The sequence below is a fragment of the Terrapene carolina genome, unplaced genomic scaffold (assembly GCF_002925995.2).
Source record: "Terrapene carolina triunguis isolate 2854851 unplaced genomic scaffold, T_m_triunguis-2.0 Scaffold62, whole genome shotgun sequence".
Lineage (NCBI taxonomy): Eukaryota > Metazoa > Chordata > Testudines > Emydidae > Terrapene > Terrapene triunguis.
Window position 1 is genome coordinate 10,382,781 of NW_020664413.1, and position 18,570 is coordinate 10,401,350.

At 44.5% G+C, this 18,570-nt stretch overlaps 1 protein-coding gene across 1 annotated transcript in view; it reads left to right on the forward strand.

The window, feature by feature from the left end:
• The window catches only part of KALRN (kalirin RhoGEF kinase), a 716,112-nt gene that overhangs the window by 222,275 nt on the left and 475,267 nt on the right, over nucleotides 1-18,570 (forward strand). The window contains exon 3 of the mRNA XM_026647403.1: nucleotides 17,854-17,968. Coding sequence (XP_026503188.1) covers nucleotides 17,854-17,968 — 115 coding nt within the window. The remainder of the gene's footprint in view (nucleotides 1-17,853; nucleotides 17,969-18,570) is intronic.

Sequence of the window (18,570 nt, forward strand, 5' to 3'; positions counted from 1 at the left end):
ATTGTATGTTGTTTTCCTTTCCCGTAGTCTGTGGCTATGACTTCCCTTTCTAGGCCATGATCCCACCTATTATAAGATTGGGTCCTTAGAGTATAAATAAACGCCTCATGGCGGGGGCCATACCTTTTGTACTTGTACAGCCCTTAGCATATTGTGAGTGCTGCTATTTTGTGATCCCATATCATTGCTCTGGGTCTCCCAACCATTCATTCAGATTGGTGAGATGGACCATTAATAGGAGGGTGTAACCAAGTGGTGTGCATTCAAGTAGGGAGGGTCAAAAACAGACACAGCAGGAACTTACTGTGCAGTCCAGTAGTGTCAGAAGAGTACTGAGACTTTCAGAGTGCCATTGATGACAGATAGGGTTGCCAGGTGTCCGGTTTTTGACTGGAACACCCGGTCAAAAAGGGACCCTGATGGCTCCAGTCAACACTGCTGACCAGGCTGTTAAAAGTCCGGTAGGCAATGCAGGCAGGCTCCTTACCCGGCTTTGTGCGGCTTCCAGAAGTGGCAACATGTTCCTCCGGCTCCTAGGTGTAGGGGCGGCCATGGAGGCTCTACGCACTGCCCCGCCCCAAGCGCCGGCTCCGCAGCTCCCACTGGCCATGGCCAATGGGAGCTGCAGGGGCAATGCCTGTGGGCAGGGCAGGGCACGGAGCTAGAGGGACATGCCACCCTTCCCAGGAGCTGCCTGGGGTAAGCACCGCCCAGTGCCTGCACCCTTCACCCCCTCCTGCACCCCAACCCGCTGCCCAGCCCTGAGCCCCCTCCTGCACCCCAACCCCTGCCCAGCCCTGAGCCCCCTCCTGCAAGCCGAACCCCTCAGCCCCAGCCTGGAGCCCCCTCCTGCACCCCAAACCCCTCATACCTGTCCCCACCCCAGAGCCCGCACCCCCCAGATGGAGCCCTCACCCCTCCCACACCCCAACCCCCTGTCCCAGCCTGGTGAAAATGAACGAGTGAGCGACGGAGGGAGGGGGGATGGAGTGAGCAGGGGAGGGGCCTCGGAAAAGGGGTGGGGAAGATGAGGGGCCTTGGAGAAGGGGGCAGCGCAAGGGTGTTCGGTTTTCTACTATTAGAAAGTTGGCAACCCTAATTACAGAGTTGACGTGCATCTAAGACCAGTTAGATCGTCCCACCTAAAAGTTAGTCCTAGAGCTGCCTCTGGAGGATTGGAGAGTGGGGATGGTTATGATTTTCTCTGAACTGGTTCTTCATTCCTTCCAGTAACCCTTAGATTGATCCTGACCAAGATTTACCATATGTATCAAATCTGAATTCTTTATAAACAGCACCTGAGGATTCTATTTCCAGTACCAATAAACAGAGAGACAGTCCTAACAGCTGTAGGTACAATGTGGTTGCATCATTGAAATTTGATTGTTTTCTTAATTGACCACCTGAAAACAGTTTAAGCAGTGGGTTGACTAGAGACTTTTGCTACTTGCTCATGGCATACACCATAATAAAACCTTGGCTTTGCTCTGTTGATCCATTGTGCTGTGATCAGTAATGGATTTATAAGGGTCTGACAGTATTGGGGCAAAGTGGAAGCCAGAAATTGATTTGTATATTGTGAAAAGGAGATGAGCAGAGAAGGAAGGAAACAAAAAATGTTGTAGATGATATTATTTCAGTGAGGAGTGGTGAAAACAGCATTCTAGAGCGGAAGTCCCCAAACTGTGGGGCATGCCTCCCTAGGGGAGCATGGAGGAACATTCAGGGGGGTGCAGCAGGGCCCAGGCCAGCCCCCATTGGGGACGGGGAGGAAGTGCCACCCAGCCCCACTCTGCTCCTAGCTTTGCTCTGGGCCTGTCCCCAGCTGTGGCCCTGGCTCCCGGTCCCACTCCTAGCCTCAGCGCCTGACTGTGGCCCTGGCCTCGGCCCCTGGCCATGGCTCTGTTCCCAGTCCCTCCAGTCTCGGCCCCCTTACACCTGTCCAAGTCTCCGCCACATCCCAGGAGCTGCGGCCCCATTCCTGGCTCTGGGGGGATGTGGACGGGGTGGGGGTGGGGAACAACTATGAAAGTTTGGGGACCACTGCTCTAGAGGATGTGATTACAGATGTTCATGAGAAATACAGATGGTCCATTTAAAGAGTGAATTTATGTGGGTGAGTTGTTGTCATGGTTACAGGGCTACCAGCACTTATTTCCCCTTTCAGATCTGTCCAGGTACACTCCCTCAGGTCTTAGACCTTCTGCCTTTACTTAGCCTGGTGCCAAATTCCACAGTTGTCCCACCCTTAGACCAGCCCTGGGCTACTGTGCCCTGTGTATCAACTGTGCTTACCCGGCAGGTCCGACTGAGCTGGATATCTGCAGTTCTTCCCTTTGGGAGTCTGTGACCAGTGGTGAATATAGTGATCAGACAGCCTTCTGAAACAAAGGAACAAAACATTTAAAGAAAAAAGATTTTAAAATAACAAACTCTCTGCACACATTTATCTTACCTAAAGGCTCTGATGGTAAGCTAGGCAGGTCTGACTTCTTCAGACACCCCAATGAGTGCCAGGGGGCTCCAATCTGGTTCCCCTGGACAATCCCCTGGGAATTCCACAATCTCTTTAGTAACCTATTCTAGCACTTAACTATCATTATAGTTAAGAAGTTGTGCCTAATATCTAACCTAAATCTCCCTTGCTGCACATTAAGCTGATTACATCTTGTTCTACCTTCAGTGGACATGGAGAACAATTGATAACCATCCTCTTTATAATAGCCCTTAACATATTTCAAGACTAAACCTAGAGTGCATTTTAAAACCTGCGGCACCAAGTCTCAGAGCCTGGGCCTTCAGATTCAGGTTTGTGGGGCTCATGCTATGGCACTAAAAATAGTTGTGCAGACATTTGGGCTTGGGCTGGAGCCTGTTCTCTGAAGCCTGGGGAGACCTTGGGCTTCAAAACCTGAGCTCCAGACTGAGCTGCAACATCTACACTGCTGCTTTTAGCGCCATAGCACGAGGTTGAATCTGTAGATCTAGGTTCTGAGACGCGTTGCCATAGGTTTTTAAAATGCAATGTAGGCATATCCTCAGTCTTCTTTTCTCAAGACTAAACAAACCCTTTTTTTTAACCTTACCTCATAGATTATGTTTTCTAAACCTTGTATCATTTTTGTTGCTCTTCTCTGGACTTTCTCCAGTTTGTCCACATCTCTTAAAGAGTGGTGCCCAAAACGGGACACAATACTCCAGCTAAGGCCTTTCCAGTGCCAACTAGAGTGGAACAATTATCCTCCATGTTTTACATAACAACACTGCTGTTAATACGCCCCAGAATGATATTCACTGTTATGAATTTCATCTTGTTGATTTCAGATGCCCAAAGGATTAATACATCAGAATATCATTTGTTCTTATTTAATGTCATACATTTTTGCAGAATGCTTTACAGCAAATTCCAATCTCTACAGGCAAATACAGTCCAACTAAACTGCAGCATGTAGGTTTTAACATTTCATACAGGTAGCATCTGTTTATGTTTTAAGGCAAGGATGGAAAGTTTTAAGTTCGCCAAGTTTCTGGGAGAATGACTGAGCATGGGGAAATCAATAGACATAGGAAGAAAGGTGTAATTGTTTTGGGAACATGTATTTATGGCATGCATTACAGAGAGCTCAAACTGAGCTTTTACCAAAGGCTTTTTTTGTTTTGACTAACTGCACACAACAGAGGACACTAAACAGGAAGCAACTGGACAGTGAAACAGATCTGTCATCCCTCAGTAATTCATTAAGCTTTGCTATCCCAAAAGCATACAGTCATCTTATGTCCTACCCATTAATTGAAGAAACAGTGACTTCTAAGCCTGAGAGGCTGAAGACAGAGATCTTTACTGGACGGTCTTTGAGGGGAAGACATTCAATGTAAATAGATAAGATGAAAGGCTACCCTTGCAATTAAGTTTGACTAAATTTAGGCCTGATGGGATGAATCAAAGAGGAAGCCTTTAGTTGTTTAGTTTTTAGGCCCATGTTGAGTCTGGGAAAATCAAGCTCAAAGGTAAAGCAATATTATGGTGGAAGACATTGGCTTCCCTAAAAACCCGTTTGATACTGACACATTAAGGCACGATCCCATTTAGAGGTACATGGGCCGCATATCTGCAATGGTAGTTTCCTTTAGATGTACCCTATGTAATTCATTTATTGCATAGCTAATTCCCAAAGCTCAATCCTGCTCTTAGAGAGGGAGTGATTGAAAATCCTCCTAAACTTTGGGAGAGTTCAGATCCAAATTTTGCCATCTGGGCCCATCTCTGCTGTTAGGGAAGCTCTTAACTCATTGGAACAGACTGAGAAACCCATTTCTGAAATACTCTGGAACATGTTGAATTGTGAACAGAGATGGCTGAACTAATTTTTAAGTAAAAAAAAAAACACAATACAAAAATATTTGCATCAAAGATTTTTCATCAGAATTAAAGTTTTGATTCAAATCAAAATGTTGTTTCCCCCTCTTTCCTTTTCCTCCTCACTGGAAAAGAGGGAGAACCCCAAAGTTGAACTTTTTGTTTCAATTTGATGTTTTTTATTTAAAGAAAAATTCTGTTAATTTCAAATGCAACTTTTTTTCACTTCTTTCAAATTTTTGTTGCAGAAAATGTTTATTTTTGACCAACCTTAAGTGTGATTTTAAACTGATCATAATGATAAAAAGGGAAACTAGTTTGTTAGAATCAAAACATTGTTTGGGACATCCTTTTGTTCCTTTAGCATTTGCTGATGAAGTGATCCAGGATTTGCTTTGAAGAGAAAAAGGAAGATTTCTGATTATGAAACCACCAAGACTTTTGATTAGACCTGAGCCTACTGATATTGTGAGAAATAAATTAACCTGTAGGGAAAGATGTGGAGGGGCTCTGGATCTGCACAGCTGCATAGATGCTTTCACTAGAAGTTTAAGACGGAAAGAGAAATACAAACTCTCTCAATCGTTTCTGGCTTTTTTCACAGGTTGGTGTGACTCTCAGATAAAACATTAGCAGGATGCAGAGTGAGTGGCCATATTTCTCTCCATATGTTTTAACAATAGCCATCGTCTAAATCAAACCATTTTAGCAGAGATTAGTTAGTATCTGCCAGCACTCACTGTCCTGGCTCCTAGACACTAACAGCCTGCCAAAAACAATCCACCTGTCTCTCTTCTGAGTAGGGAGAGACCTCCTTTATGTGCTCCCTTAATTGGCTTGTTTAAGGTTAATGAGGCCACCTATGCTGACTGGCTGAGTCACCAATGAGGCTCAAGTGCTTTCAGCCCTAGACAAACTGGAGAGGGTAAAAATCTCACCCTCCCAAATTTTGTTCCCGTGGGCTTGCAAGACCTTGCTAGACTCCAAATTAGTATCAGGACTCAATACAAACCCATTGCGCTCAGCACTGGTTTCTAGGACAACCTATATAGGCTTCTAAGTGTTGTGTGTCACAAAATCCAATCAGCCAAATATGCCTTTTAATTGACCATAGTGGCTTTAATTGGGTCAGAGTAACAACAACAAGAAGACTAAAATAACTGCAAAAAATGAATTGTTTGCATAGCAAGAGAATCCTTATGTACAAGCTACATCTGGTGCCTCCAACCCTGCTCTTGTTGCAAAGTGGCTACCAACTGACCAGTCTTTTGACTTCTGTAACATAATTTTCTAGACCTTAAAGATACAGTAGCCATACACATACTCCCCACAGTGCTAAAAGCTCTCTATAGCTCAGTAAACATCCCCTCTTCTTGATGAGGACAATAGTGTTTGTCCTGGTGGAGGAATCAAGGCAGGTTGTTTCTGGCCCAAGAGGGTTCCTTCATGAAACTCTGCACACTCAGCCACAGAGACACTTTGACAGGCTTTCAAGTTGCTTGATCTAGTGCCTAGTGGTGCAGTGTCATCATATATCCACTCCTTGTTCCTGAAGTGCTTCTAGTAGGTTCCAGGTTTCATACATCCACCCTAATGGAAATGCATTCAGACACATCACTGGAGCAACTTTCATTCATATTTAAACCAAGCCTTACTTATTAATCTTGTCAGGGCTGGGGAGAGGCTGGTCCCAGAGTGTGAGGACCCAAGGAGGTGACTTGTTTTTAAATTGAGACAGTCCTATGGATTGCAGCTGCAGGTTTTAGTGAGGTTGTTGATTTTTCCAGGTGATATTTGTTTCCTGTGCTATCTCTTAGTGGGATTTTTGACCTCTGAAAAGGTGTTCCTTCCATGAAATTCATGCAAGCAGAAATATGGCATTTTCCCAAGGCTGACTAACAAGTGACAAGGCGCACAACTGAACATGCTGTCAGTGCCACAGCTCTAGACTGATGGGCTTCAACCATGTAAGACATCTTCCTCATACAGGGAGGTATGAAAACTGGCCATGACTGTCAACTGTGGGAAGCAAAGCTTTGAGACTGTCTTTTCAAAATATTTATCCTGAAATTTGTAAATCATTTTCATAGCATTTGTAGAGTTGCTCCAGCCAAGGTCCTGCCATTTAAGTGCCAGTCTGTTCCCATATAGTAGTGTAGTAGGCAAGGAAGTAAAAGGTGTAGCAGTAAACATTCAGGTGTGCTAACAGTGAAAGCACCTGAAACCAGTACATAAGTCCAACATGGGTCTAACTCACTGGGTGTTTTGTTTATTTGCAACATCCCCTACTTGGCTGTAATTGGGCATCATTTACATGCCATAAGTGTGTAAAATCCATTCAGCCAGTCAAATTAAAATCAATTCAATACATTGTTAATCTTCACTGATTAAAATCAGAAGCTAGGGTCCCCTGATGATGATTTGTGTTGATATCAAATCAGAGAGGCAGGTTGAGCCAAGACAGGTGATCAACTTGGAGTTGGCTGCTGCAGAGCTGTGGCTGCCTGACTTTCTTCACCTTTCCTGGGATGATCTGGGGGAGATTTTTCTGCAATGGGGTAATTGACAGGGTTTTAAAAAATTGTTAGATTTAAATAAGCTCACGTAAAAGACTGCTTATCTCAGGCATGGCCACCAATTACAATTACACTACAAAAATTATTACAAAGGCAGAGCATATTGCTCCACAATTCCTCCACATACAAACACAGTCACCAGTCAACAAAAACACATTACAAGTCAAATCAAAATCTCCTCATCCCTCAAATTCCCATAAGAAACCCTATCCCCAACCACCATCCCAAATGCCAACGCAGACAGATGGGTTTTGCAGCATGCCTGGAAAGTCAACTCAGTCAGGCTGTTTCAGGTGAGGAATGGGAGTGGAATTTGAAGTTGAGGAGCTGTTACATACAATGTTCTGCCAGCAGCTGTCTTTCGGATGTACTGTACCATAGATTCATAGATTCTAATGCCAGAAGGGACAATTGTGGTCCTATATTGTGACCTCCTGTATAGCACAGGCCATAAGACTTCCCCAAAATAATTCCTAGAGCTTATCTTTTAGAAAAACATACAATCTTGATCTAATGATGGAGAATTTACCACGACCCTTGGTAAGTTGTTCCAATAGTTAATTACTCTCATAGCTAAAATTTAAGCTGCATTTGCCGTTTGAATTTGACTACCTTCAACTTCCAGTCATTGGATTGTGTTATACCTTTTGTCTGCTAGATTGAAGAGACCATTATTAAATGTGTGTTCCTCATGTAGGTACTTACAGACTGTAGTCAAGTCATCCCTTAGCCTGCTTTGTGTTAAGCTAAATAGATTGAGCTCCTTGAGTCTCACTATTATACTTGTTTTCTAATCCTTTAATCATTCTTGTGGCTCTTCTCTGAACCCTCTCCAGTTTATCAACATCTTTTTTGAATTATGGGCACAGTATTCCAGCAGCAGTTCTACCAGTGCCAAATATAGAAATAAAATAACCCCTCTAGTCCTATTCGAGAAACCTCTGTTTATGCATCCCAGGATCACATTAGGTTTTTTTGGTCACAGTGTCACACTGGGAGCTCCAGGTGTGAACATAGGGCCTCATTCTTCACTGCCTCATACTTCTGAGGGTACATCTATACTGTGCTTTAAAAAAAACAAAAACAAAAAAAACCCCTGTGTCACACAGTCTGTTTCCAGTTCAGCTGACTTGGGCTTGCGGAGTTTGGGCTGTGGGTCTAAAAATTGCAATGTAGACATTTGGGCTCAAACTGGAACTCGGGCTCTCAGACAGCTCAGCCAGGGAAAGGAAAGGAACATTATTTTCTTTGAGACTTTGGATATATGTGGATTGAAATTATGCTTCCCTAAAACGTTGTTTGATTGTGGTTAGGAGTCCTCAGCATATTATTCCTCATAATATAGAGGTGTGTGAACTAAACTAAGCTCATTCTGTCTCCTGGTTCAGCACAGTTCCTCCTTATCATTCAGCTGTCACTAAAAACTGGAAGTAAAATCCCTTTTGAGTAGCATTTCATCTTCTTTGGAAAGTTGCTTATGGAGCTAACTCTGCATGTGTCATGGAGATTTATGTTTGTGATCTAAGATAGTCTGGTGAGGCAATATATTCTTTGAACTAAGGTAGACATGGGAATGGAGGCCAGGACTCCTGTGTTTTAATCCTGCCTAAGGCCACAAGGCAATTCAGTGGCAATGATAAGTCACTTAGAGCCGCTGTGGAACCCTTATTCACACTAACAAGTACATATTCATAAACGTAGTACCACTGAACTCCCATTTGTCAGGGGAGTGTGGGACAGCAACATGGGCCATTTTTGTCTACCATTCCATATTCCAGAGTACAAAAGGGAAGGCAGAGCTTTTGAATAGAATATAATCAGTGGGAGAGTGAATAAGAACTGATATAGGTAAAGTGGAATGATGCAATGCCTTTGAATGTGGAGCATGATAGATGGAATCACAGCCCATCTTATACAGGAGCTGTTTATTAAAGAAAAGAGATACAAACAATAGTCACAACAAAGAAGCTTCCACACAACTTGAGTCCCTGTTTAGTCTCCCTTGTTTACCAGGGAACACACCATGTGCCAGCTGCCTGCAAGCGGAGTAAGAGGAGGGGCTGCTGCCACCAGCCTTTTCCTGTCGGTGGGTGAACAATCGCAGGAAGAGTCAGCAATGGAAGGTCCTTGGGAATAGCACCAAGGGGCTTCTGCTGCAGAGAAGAGTACCTGCTGTCTGCAGCCAGGGAGGAGCAGCTAGTGAGGAAGAAAAACAGCCCAGGAAGGGAAGAAGACAGACCAGGATCAACACAATCCCCTGACCTGCCAAGTTGGGAAGAGTCCACATTGGCGCAGGGAACCAAAGACCTGCCCCACTTCCTAGCAGGGACCAGAGATTCCTAGCACATGGGACCTGAGGCAATTCACACATCCAATAAGGGACTAGAAAGCTCCACTGTATCCAGTGACTTAATTGGAGACCCCTAGCATGGGGACCTAAGACCCCCAGTGGTAGCATTTACTACTTGGTGGAAGGCAGGCTGTGTTCTACTATCACTATCCACTAAAGGTTTCTACCAGGAAGAGGTGCCTTAATTTGTTCTCTAAACTCTATTGGCTGAAATTCACCCCATTCTATAATCTCTATATATTGAGGTGGTGACCATCTCAAATGAGGTGACATCTGCCCAACACTATAGTATCTGAGCATGTTAGTGGGCAGAGCTTTGTTAGTGGGCAGAGCTAGTGTTCCCCAGTTTGACCCTTGCCCTGCCCAAGACTCTATGTAATGCACAGAGATATCTAGTGGCTGAATTGTGCATTGCAGGTAAACATTTCATTACATGAGGACCTTGAATTTGATGCAGAAGCACAGATGAGAGATTACCATAGGGGAATGCCATGGTCACAGCTGCAGCAGTGGAAGCTGATTTCAGCAGCAGCGTTTTGTGTAGCCTGGGAGAAGGCGAGGTGAGATACAGGGAAAGGCCAGAGAAGAGGAGGTTGCAGTTGCTGAGGCAGGTGGTGACTAACTGATGAACAAAGGATTTTGCAGTAGGAATGCAGAGGACAGGATCGGTATATGGTTAAATGTATGTTTGTCAGTTCATTTTGTGCCCACACACCTTCCTTTTTACACAGCACTAATAACCATGGAACATCTGTTTGCCTCTGTAAATCAATACAAACCCTGTAAAAACGTACCTTAGAAAATAATTTGAAAATATTAACCATTTGTTTTAGTATTTAATAAATGTAGTTAACAAACTTAATGACGTGTTTGATTACTGCAGCTCATGCCTCTGGGCCCAGTGGGAGGCAGGAGATGGGGCATATGAACAAGAGCAGTCAAGACTCTCTACTCACCATTGCATTTTTTACTTTAAACAAATCCTACATGGACCTAGGAAAAGCCAGTATGCACAGAAAACAGCATTCAAGTAAAAATTGACTTGGGACCAGATTGATCCTGTAGGTGGATAATTTCTGTGCAGGGGCAGAGTTTCTGTAATATTTTTAATTGAGGCCAAGAAAGATTTTTAGCCACCCATGGAACCAGTAATGAGTTCACCCCAGAGCTCTGAACTGGTACTTAGGAGATCCAGTTTCCAGTCCTGGCTATTCCATGAGGTGTGATTTTTGGCAACCCACTTAACTTCCCCGTGCCTCACTTTCCCCAGAAGAATGGGGCTAATGATACTTTGCTTCCTTTGTGAAGCACTCTGAGATCCCTGGACATAAAGTGCTATAGAAGAGCTAATTATTATTACTAATAGTTCCCAATGATTCCCCAAGTTCTAAAATGGAACAGGAATACATAAAGATTAGTTTTGGAAGAAATTCTAGAATAAAATTTGTTCATGCAAACTCTTTGTCAAATAATTGTAAATAATACATAAATTCATAAAAATCGTAACCTCTTTGTGGATAATTAGCAAACAGGAAAATGGTTACATTTGTGTGGGTCATTATTTTCAATGAATATTTCACCTGGTTACACAAATTGGGGTGCTGTATTTCTTACCATACTTAAGAAACATTTGTTTCCTAAACAGTTCTTTTTGGCTCAGCTTTCTCAAGGTTTGCTACCTGCCTCCTAGCTCTTGCATGCTGCGGAAGTGAAAAGAATTGGTTCAGAGTCATTTCATATATCCTTCCATCATCTGAAAAAAACTTCAACTAGGTCACCACAGAATCGTCGCTTCTCCAAAGAGAATTAGCTCATTTTCTCCAACCTGTCTTTGTGACTTCAGATTGTGTGATCTAGTATTATCTGCTCTGTTCCCTTGAGGACAATTAGATGAACTGTTAAAAGAGGACTTTCAAACTGACTCAAAGACAGGCCAGAAATGGACTTGGCCTGTATTTCTGTTACTATAGCTGAAGAGCCTTATGTTACTGTATTGGCTTTCTTACATGCAGGCCAGCTTTCCTTCCTTCCTGATACTTCAGTGATGACATAATGGGTTTGGTATTGCTATGGGGTGTGAAATAATCACAAGGAAGAGTGAATATGCTCAAATCTAGAGTTTTTGATTTTTTTTATATGAAAGTTGAACTGGGCCTATATCACTCTACAGTTCAGCCTGGGAAATATTAATTATGGCACATTGCTATGTTCATGCTGAATTGTGCACAGCCACCTCATCCCCGGGGGAGGCAGAATTCCGCCTAAAGCTTCCTATTTGTTCCTGGGAAGCATGCCCATTGCTACACCCTTTCAGAGGCTACAGCAAAGTCCTTTCTACATGGCCAGACTGCTTAGGACAGGACTTGTTGTCCCCTTGTTGCTCAGGGGTTCAAGAGAAGGGAGGCTTTTTTGCTTTCTTCTCCCCTTACATGCCCTTGGAAAGCCAGACACATTCTTCTTTGAGTGATTGCACATGTGCATTCCACACTTGGTGTCAGTGTACTCAGTGCATGGCCGTTGGAAATGTTTTCCCTCAGCGGTACCCATTGGGCAGTTTGAGCTCCCCCTGCTGCTGTGCACCACTACATGCAGGTATAAAGAGCAGAGCCACCTCTAGCCCAGTTCATTTCCTTTTTACTGCCTGTGATGGTTGTTGGAACTCTGGTCAATGCCAGAACAGAACAGTTCTCTCTCACGTTTGTAAATGGTGTGTGTGTGTGTGTGTGTGTGTGGTTAGTCTAGTCTTCAGGTTAGGATAGTTAGTAAGTTTTAGTTGTGTTTAAAAAAAAGTTTTTCGGATTTGTTGTTTTCCCCGTTTTGGGGCGTTTTCTATTCACAGTGCCAAGGTATGCTCCGGCCACTGGGCTTTGGGGGAAGCACACATAAAGGACCAGTGCCAGATTTTCAGGGAGGTCAGGCCTAGGATGAAGAAGGCTGAAATTTCTGCTAATGGAGGCAGTGCTCCGGCCACCATTGGAGCCATCATGGTCTGAATTGGTGTTGAGTGCTGCAACATCAGTGAGAAGCATGCCTCTAGCTTTGGTAGAATCCTAGCACCATTCTCCTTCACCTGTACCGAGGAAGAAATACAAAACTTCCATAGAGGCCCAAGCCAGGGGAAGGTCTCCACCCTGTAAATCTGATAAGAGGAGCTGGATCAGCCCCACCATGGTCAGAGGAAGAAGAATCTTTATTGTTGGACTCTGAGGTGGGATCTTACATCTCATAACCCCAAAGCAGTACCTGCCAGTTTCCTCAAAGATCCTCTCTTCTGACCTATGGGACCTGCCATGTTAATGTGGCCAGGACAGTGGGGCCCTGCCCTGTACCATTGGCCATTTTGGAACCCTTGAGGGTTTCCTCCAGCTTCCAGATCTTCCACACACTGTGCATATTCAGTGCCCTAGTCTAGAAGGGCGGAGTCTGTGCACCAAGCGGCTCTGTGCCCAGAGTCCAGGACTGGGCCTTGTACCAAACATCAGGAAGATGTTCCAGAACCAGAGCAACAGCCAGTAGAAGGAATTATACCCCCTTCAATTTTGGCATCCTCTTCATCCTCTCCAGATGAGGCCATTTTGTCCAGGACAACTTCACCCCCTTCTGATAATTTTAAAGTTTATCAGGAGTTGTTAAAGAGCGTGGCTGGGCATACAGATGGAGGTGGTCAGGGAGTCCTCACATCACCTGATAGACATTTTATTATCTGTGAGTTTGTGACAGGGTGAACTAGGCCCTGAGACCCCCTGCTGGAGGCCTTGTGGCCGTGCCACACCACGCCCCAGAAAAGGGCAGTAGAGAGGTCCTCCAAGCTGCCTAGAGCAGCTGTGTGGGACGCAGCCAATCGGGACCCAGCAGGCTAGTATAAGAAGAGCTGCAGGGATAGACTGAGATCAGTTCTTTGCTAGAGCTGGTGTAGAGTGGATTGTGCTGCAGACTGGCTGCTGGGATTCCACCATGACAAGGCCCTGAGGTAAGGGTGAAGAAGGTGTGGGAGCCATAGGGAAGTGGCCCAGGGAATTATAGCAGCAATCCAGTTTATTTAAAGGGACATTGTTGACAGCTGCCTGGGCTGGGACCTGGAGTAGAGGGTGGGTCTGGGTCCTCCCCACCAGTCACTGGGAAAGTGGCCTGGACTTTGAGGCACCCCAGAAGGGGACTGAACTAGGGCCGGCTCCAGCTTTTTTGCCGCCCCAAGTGGCGAAGCGGGAAAAATAAAAGATAAAGCCACGATCGGCGGCACTTCGGCGGCAGCTCTACCGCGCCACTTCATTCTTTGGTGGCAATTCGGCGGTGGGTCCTTCGCTCCGAGAGGGACTGAGGGACCCGCCACCGAATTGCCGCCGAAGACCCGGACGTGCCGCCCCTTTCCATTGGCCACCCCAAGCACCTGCTTCTTTTGCTAGTGCCTGGAGCCAGCCCTGGACTGAACTGTAGTGGCCCAGCTGAAGAGCTGGGGCCAGAAAGATCCTGAGAGAGCGAAGACATTGCCTCCAGGGAAGGTGCCCTGGGGCACTGCTCTATTCCAGAGCAGGGACAAACAGAGACATTACAAATGGCACTGAGAGAAGCCCCTGTTGGATTGTACCCCGAAAGGGGTTTGTTTTGCTTTTATCTCACAGACAGACTGTGTATGACTTGGGCAGAAGGCTGAGTCAGTGAAAACCCACCACAAACAGAGAGAGAGAGCAGGCACACGCACTCAGCCAGAGGGCACTTGCGAGAGGTGAGTGCAATCCCGTTACAAGGTTCCTTCAGGCTACCTTTGGCAACTAATCAGGCAATACTAGAGCCTATAAAGGCTTCATGGCAGATTCCATCCTCTTTTTGCCTCCCACCTCTAAAGGGGCAGAAATAAAGTACTATGTACCTTTCCAAGGTTTTGAGTACCTTTATACTCTCTCACCTCTGGGCTCATTAGTCATCACAGCAGCTACCGAGAAAGAGCAAGAGGAGCACCAGGCTGCCACCCCCAAATCACAAGATGCTAAAAGGCTAGACTTATTTGGCAGAAAGATTTATATGACAGGGCATTTGCAGCTGCATATCGCTAACCAACAGGCTTTGTTGGGGTGACATGATTTTAATGTGTGAGGCTCCATGGAAAAGTTCAGAGAGCTGCTTCTAGAAAATGCTAGGCAGGAGTTCTCTTCCCTGGTCTATGAGGGCAGACTAGTCATGAAAACAGCCCTGCCGGCTGGATGCAGCAGACTTGGCAGCTAGAACCAGGGCTTCTGCAGTTGCCATGTGTAGATCATCCTGGTTGCAGTCTTCTGATCTTCCCTATGAAGTCCAGAATAGTATCCAGAACTTGCTGTTTAAGGGTTCTTTTCTATTCTTGGACCAGATGGACAGCAACCTCCATGAACTTAAGGATGCTAGAGCCACCTTAAAGGCCTGTCCCAGTCAGGAAGCACTATAGGGCCCAGCAGTTGCACCAATATGTTGCTGCTCCTCCTCACAGGACCTGTTAAAAAAGAGGCTCAGGGGTTATAGGCATAGGCCTCACTCTCCTGCTGCTTTGGCTCCAGCTCCGGGCCCTTCAAGACACCTGGGAAGTGCAAAACAGTCACTTTGATGGGCTGATTGAGGTCTACTTACCAGCCTCCATCTCTCCACACCCAAACTCCTTCACCTCCTCAAACTGTCTATCCCACTTCCACAGTGCTTGGTCCTGAATTTCTTCCGATCAGTGGGTCTTGAGCATTGTGGAAATGGAATATACTTTCCAGTTTACTTTTACCCTTCCCTCCCACAGGTACCACTTCAGGTACCACTCTTACAAGAAACTCCTTATCCATGCAATACAATCACTTCTTCATTTGGGAGCCATAGAACAATGGTTCTCAACCAGGGGTATGCAGAAATCTTCTGGGGGTACATGAACTCATCTAGATATTTGCCTAGTTTTACAACAGGCTACATGAAATGCATTAGTCAAGTCAATACAAACTAAAATTTCATACAGGCAGTAACTTGTTTATACTCTTCTATATACTGAAATGTAAGTACAATATTTATATTCCAAACATTTTATTTTATGATTATATGGTAAAAATGAGAAAGTAAGCAATTTTTCAGTAATTGTGTGCTGTTACATTTTTGTATTTTTGTCTGATTTTGTAAGCAAGTAGTTCTTAAGTGAGGTGAAACTTGGAGTATGCAAGACAGATCAGACTCCTGAAAGTATTTCAGTATTCTGGAAAGGTTGAGTGTCACTGCCATACAGGAGCTTCTATGCAGTCTCAGAGGGAAGAGGTTTTAGTCCTGATATTTCTGAATACCAAAATCAAAAGAGGGTCTCAGTCCAATTTTAGACCTCCGTCAACTCAACACATTCATATGGTCACCTTAGCTTCTGTTATCCCTTCCCTGGGCCCTAGGGACTGGTATGCCACCCCGACTTAAAAGATGCCTACTTCTATGTGGAAATCAATCAAGTTCACAGGAAGTACCTTAGATTTCTGGTAAATCAAAATCCTTACCAATTCACTATACTGACTGTTGTCCTGTCAGCAGCTCCCAGGGTCTTATAAAAGTCATGGCAATAGAGCTGCATTCCTCCGAAGCTCAGAAGTTCAGGTTTACTACTATCTGGATGACTGGCTGGTCAGGGGCTTGTCCAGACTGCAACTACAGAACAGCATTGCCCTGATCTAGTCAACATTCACTGCTCTGCGACTGTTAATCAACAGAGAAAAATCTCTCCTCTCCCCAGTCCGGAGGATAGAGTTTACAGGGACTGTATTGGATTTATCTCAAGTGAGGCCCTTTGTTCTGAACTCCAGGTTCCCGGCAATACAATCAATTGTTATAGGTTTGAAGGCTCACCTGGGCACAACAGCACAAAACTGTTTGAGGCTTCCAGTTCACATGTGTCACCTGTGTGGTGTTTGAGGCTTCTGGGTCGCATGGGTAACCTACATGGTTCAATACGCCCAACTGCACCTCAGAATTCTGCAGGACTGGCTGGCATCAGTCTCCTTGTCAAATCTCCATCAGTTAGACTCAATGGATAGAACTGCAGAACCATGTGAAATGTGCCAGATTGGCTCTGCACAGTTGTGGTAAGCCTACAACTGCCCCTTCAAATCCCAGGGATTTAGGCTCATTGTACATGTCTGAGATTCATGCAAACCTGAAAGCTCTACATGAACCTTGTCTCATCTTCCCATATCCAGCTCTTCCCTCGTACTATCCCTCTTCCCACAACAGAATCCCCTAGAAATCTCTCTCTCTCTCTCTCCTGCTCAGAGGACCTATGGGCATTCCCCCTCAACCCCCTCTCATCCTGTTGAAACATTGTGTATGTGACCCTTGGAGAACAAGCAACAAATGGATAGAATGAACCTGTTGTGGTTTTCATTGAAGTCCCCATTCACTTCAATGGAAGCAGGGCCCAATGTTTACAGTATTAAGGCTTGATACTGCAAGGTTTGGAATGCTTTCAACTCCTATGGAAGCTGAAGGTGCTCAGCCCCTTGCAGGATCATGCCCTTAGAGAACAAGACTGTATTTATTTCAGACCTGCTAGTGCACTGTCCTTGAATCTCTCTTCCTTTCGCTCAGCCAGATGATCTAGTTCACAGAAATGTGTGAGTTCCCTTCTCAGAAGTCATTTTTCTAATAAAGGGACACTATTTCCTTTGGGAGAGATCAAAATTTAACTGATATATTTTATCTGCAAGGTCCCTTCAACTCTTTATTATATTTTAAATTGAAGCTTTGCTCTATTTTCCCCGTCAACAACATTAAAAACAAATGCAACAGTTCACAATTTCCTGAGGAAAAACTCTACAATAGCAAATGAAGAAAGAGAGCAAAATGTTGGGTAAGGAAACAAGTTTCAGTTTCCAGACTTTATTAACAGAAGAGAATAAAAGATGTTCCAACAGTTTGTATTCATCTCTAATGCGTATGATTCTGTGATTCAGGCTAGAGTCATTCAGTAGCATTTTAATGACAATGTATTTTAAGAATTTCTGTGAGATATTTGGTACCAGACATTGGCAGCTCTCCTGGATTTTTTTCAAGGGGCAATGAAACTACATAAAAAACCTCAACATTCTCATGCCAATTGTTAAATGCGTTCTACAAATGAGAAGCCCTAGGAGCCAAACGCCAGATTTTAATTAAACTTTGAGTTTGTAAGCAATTGCTAGATACATTAAAATGTCCTACTACATAAATTTTCCTTAGGGACCAAAGAAGCAATGCAGATTGGGTAACACTGAAAAAGATTTCAGCTCTTCGCATTTTGTCATATTTAAAACTCTCGCTGATGATAGGATTTTGTTAGCATTAGCTGGTTGTATTAACTGTTATATTAGAAGCTTTGATGGGATTAAGTTAAGGTAAAAAGAAACATCAGTAACAAGTTTTCTTGCATTTTTTTCCTTTCCTTGGCACTCCAGCGGATGTGAGAAAGTCTTGCTCAATTAAGTGAGTCTGAAATCTACAAATGAATAAGGGGTCTTGAACATACAGTAATTTAAGTTTATCAATTCAGTGCACATACTTTTTTTGACATGTGTTTCCTGCCTGATTTTCTAACAATCCTTTATTTTCTGCAGGTGGCCGTGATAAACGAGGTGGTCCCATCCTGACCTTTCCAGCACGCAGCAATCACGATAGAATAAGGCAGGAAGACCTTCGGAAACTTGTGACTTATTTGGCCAGTGTGCCAAGGTAAAGCTTAAAAGAAAACACTTCAAAGCTGGGGGTGGATGAGTGGGTGGGGGAATTTGTTCTTGGCAGTTGCTGATTTCCAAGTATTAACCTTTTAGTGCTTAGAACACACGTTTCCCCCTTCCAATTGCTTCCATCCAGTGAGATGTGATGCAAGAGAATGAGAGATTAGAGATGGTGCTAGTAAAGCTGGGCCTTTAGCATCTTGCTTGCACTGAACTGACGGCAACAATTCCTGTTTCTGTCATTTCTTTTAGGTTGTTCTAGACGAGTTAAAAGGGCGAAAGTGCTTTGATTAGCTGCTTGGAGGTTTGTGTGTGGATTTCTCTTTAGCAGGCTTGAGGGAGCCATTGTCTGGCATTGCTTTTTAATACCTTCATTGCCAGCTTCAGGAAAGCTGGTTCAGGAAGGTATAATTCCCTGTACAGGAAGGAAGGGATTCACTCAGTGCAGGGTAGGCAATATTTCTGTGGCAGTACATCCTTGAGGTTTCTGCTGGGGAGTTTGCACTCCCAAGCCCTGCCTAATTTCCACCAGCAGGTTCTGCTGATGGAAGGTACTGAACCTGCTGTCAAGTCTCAAATATTGACTATGCCCTCTCT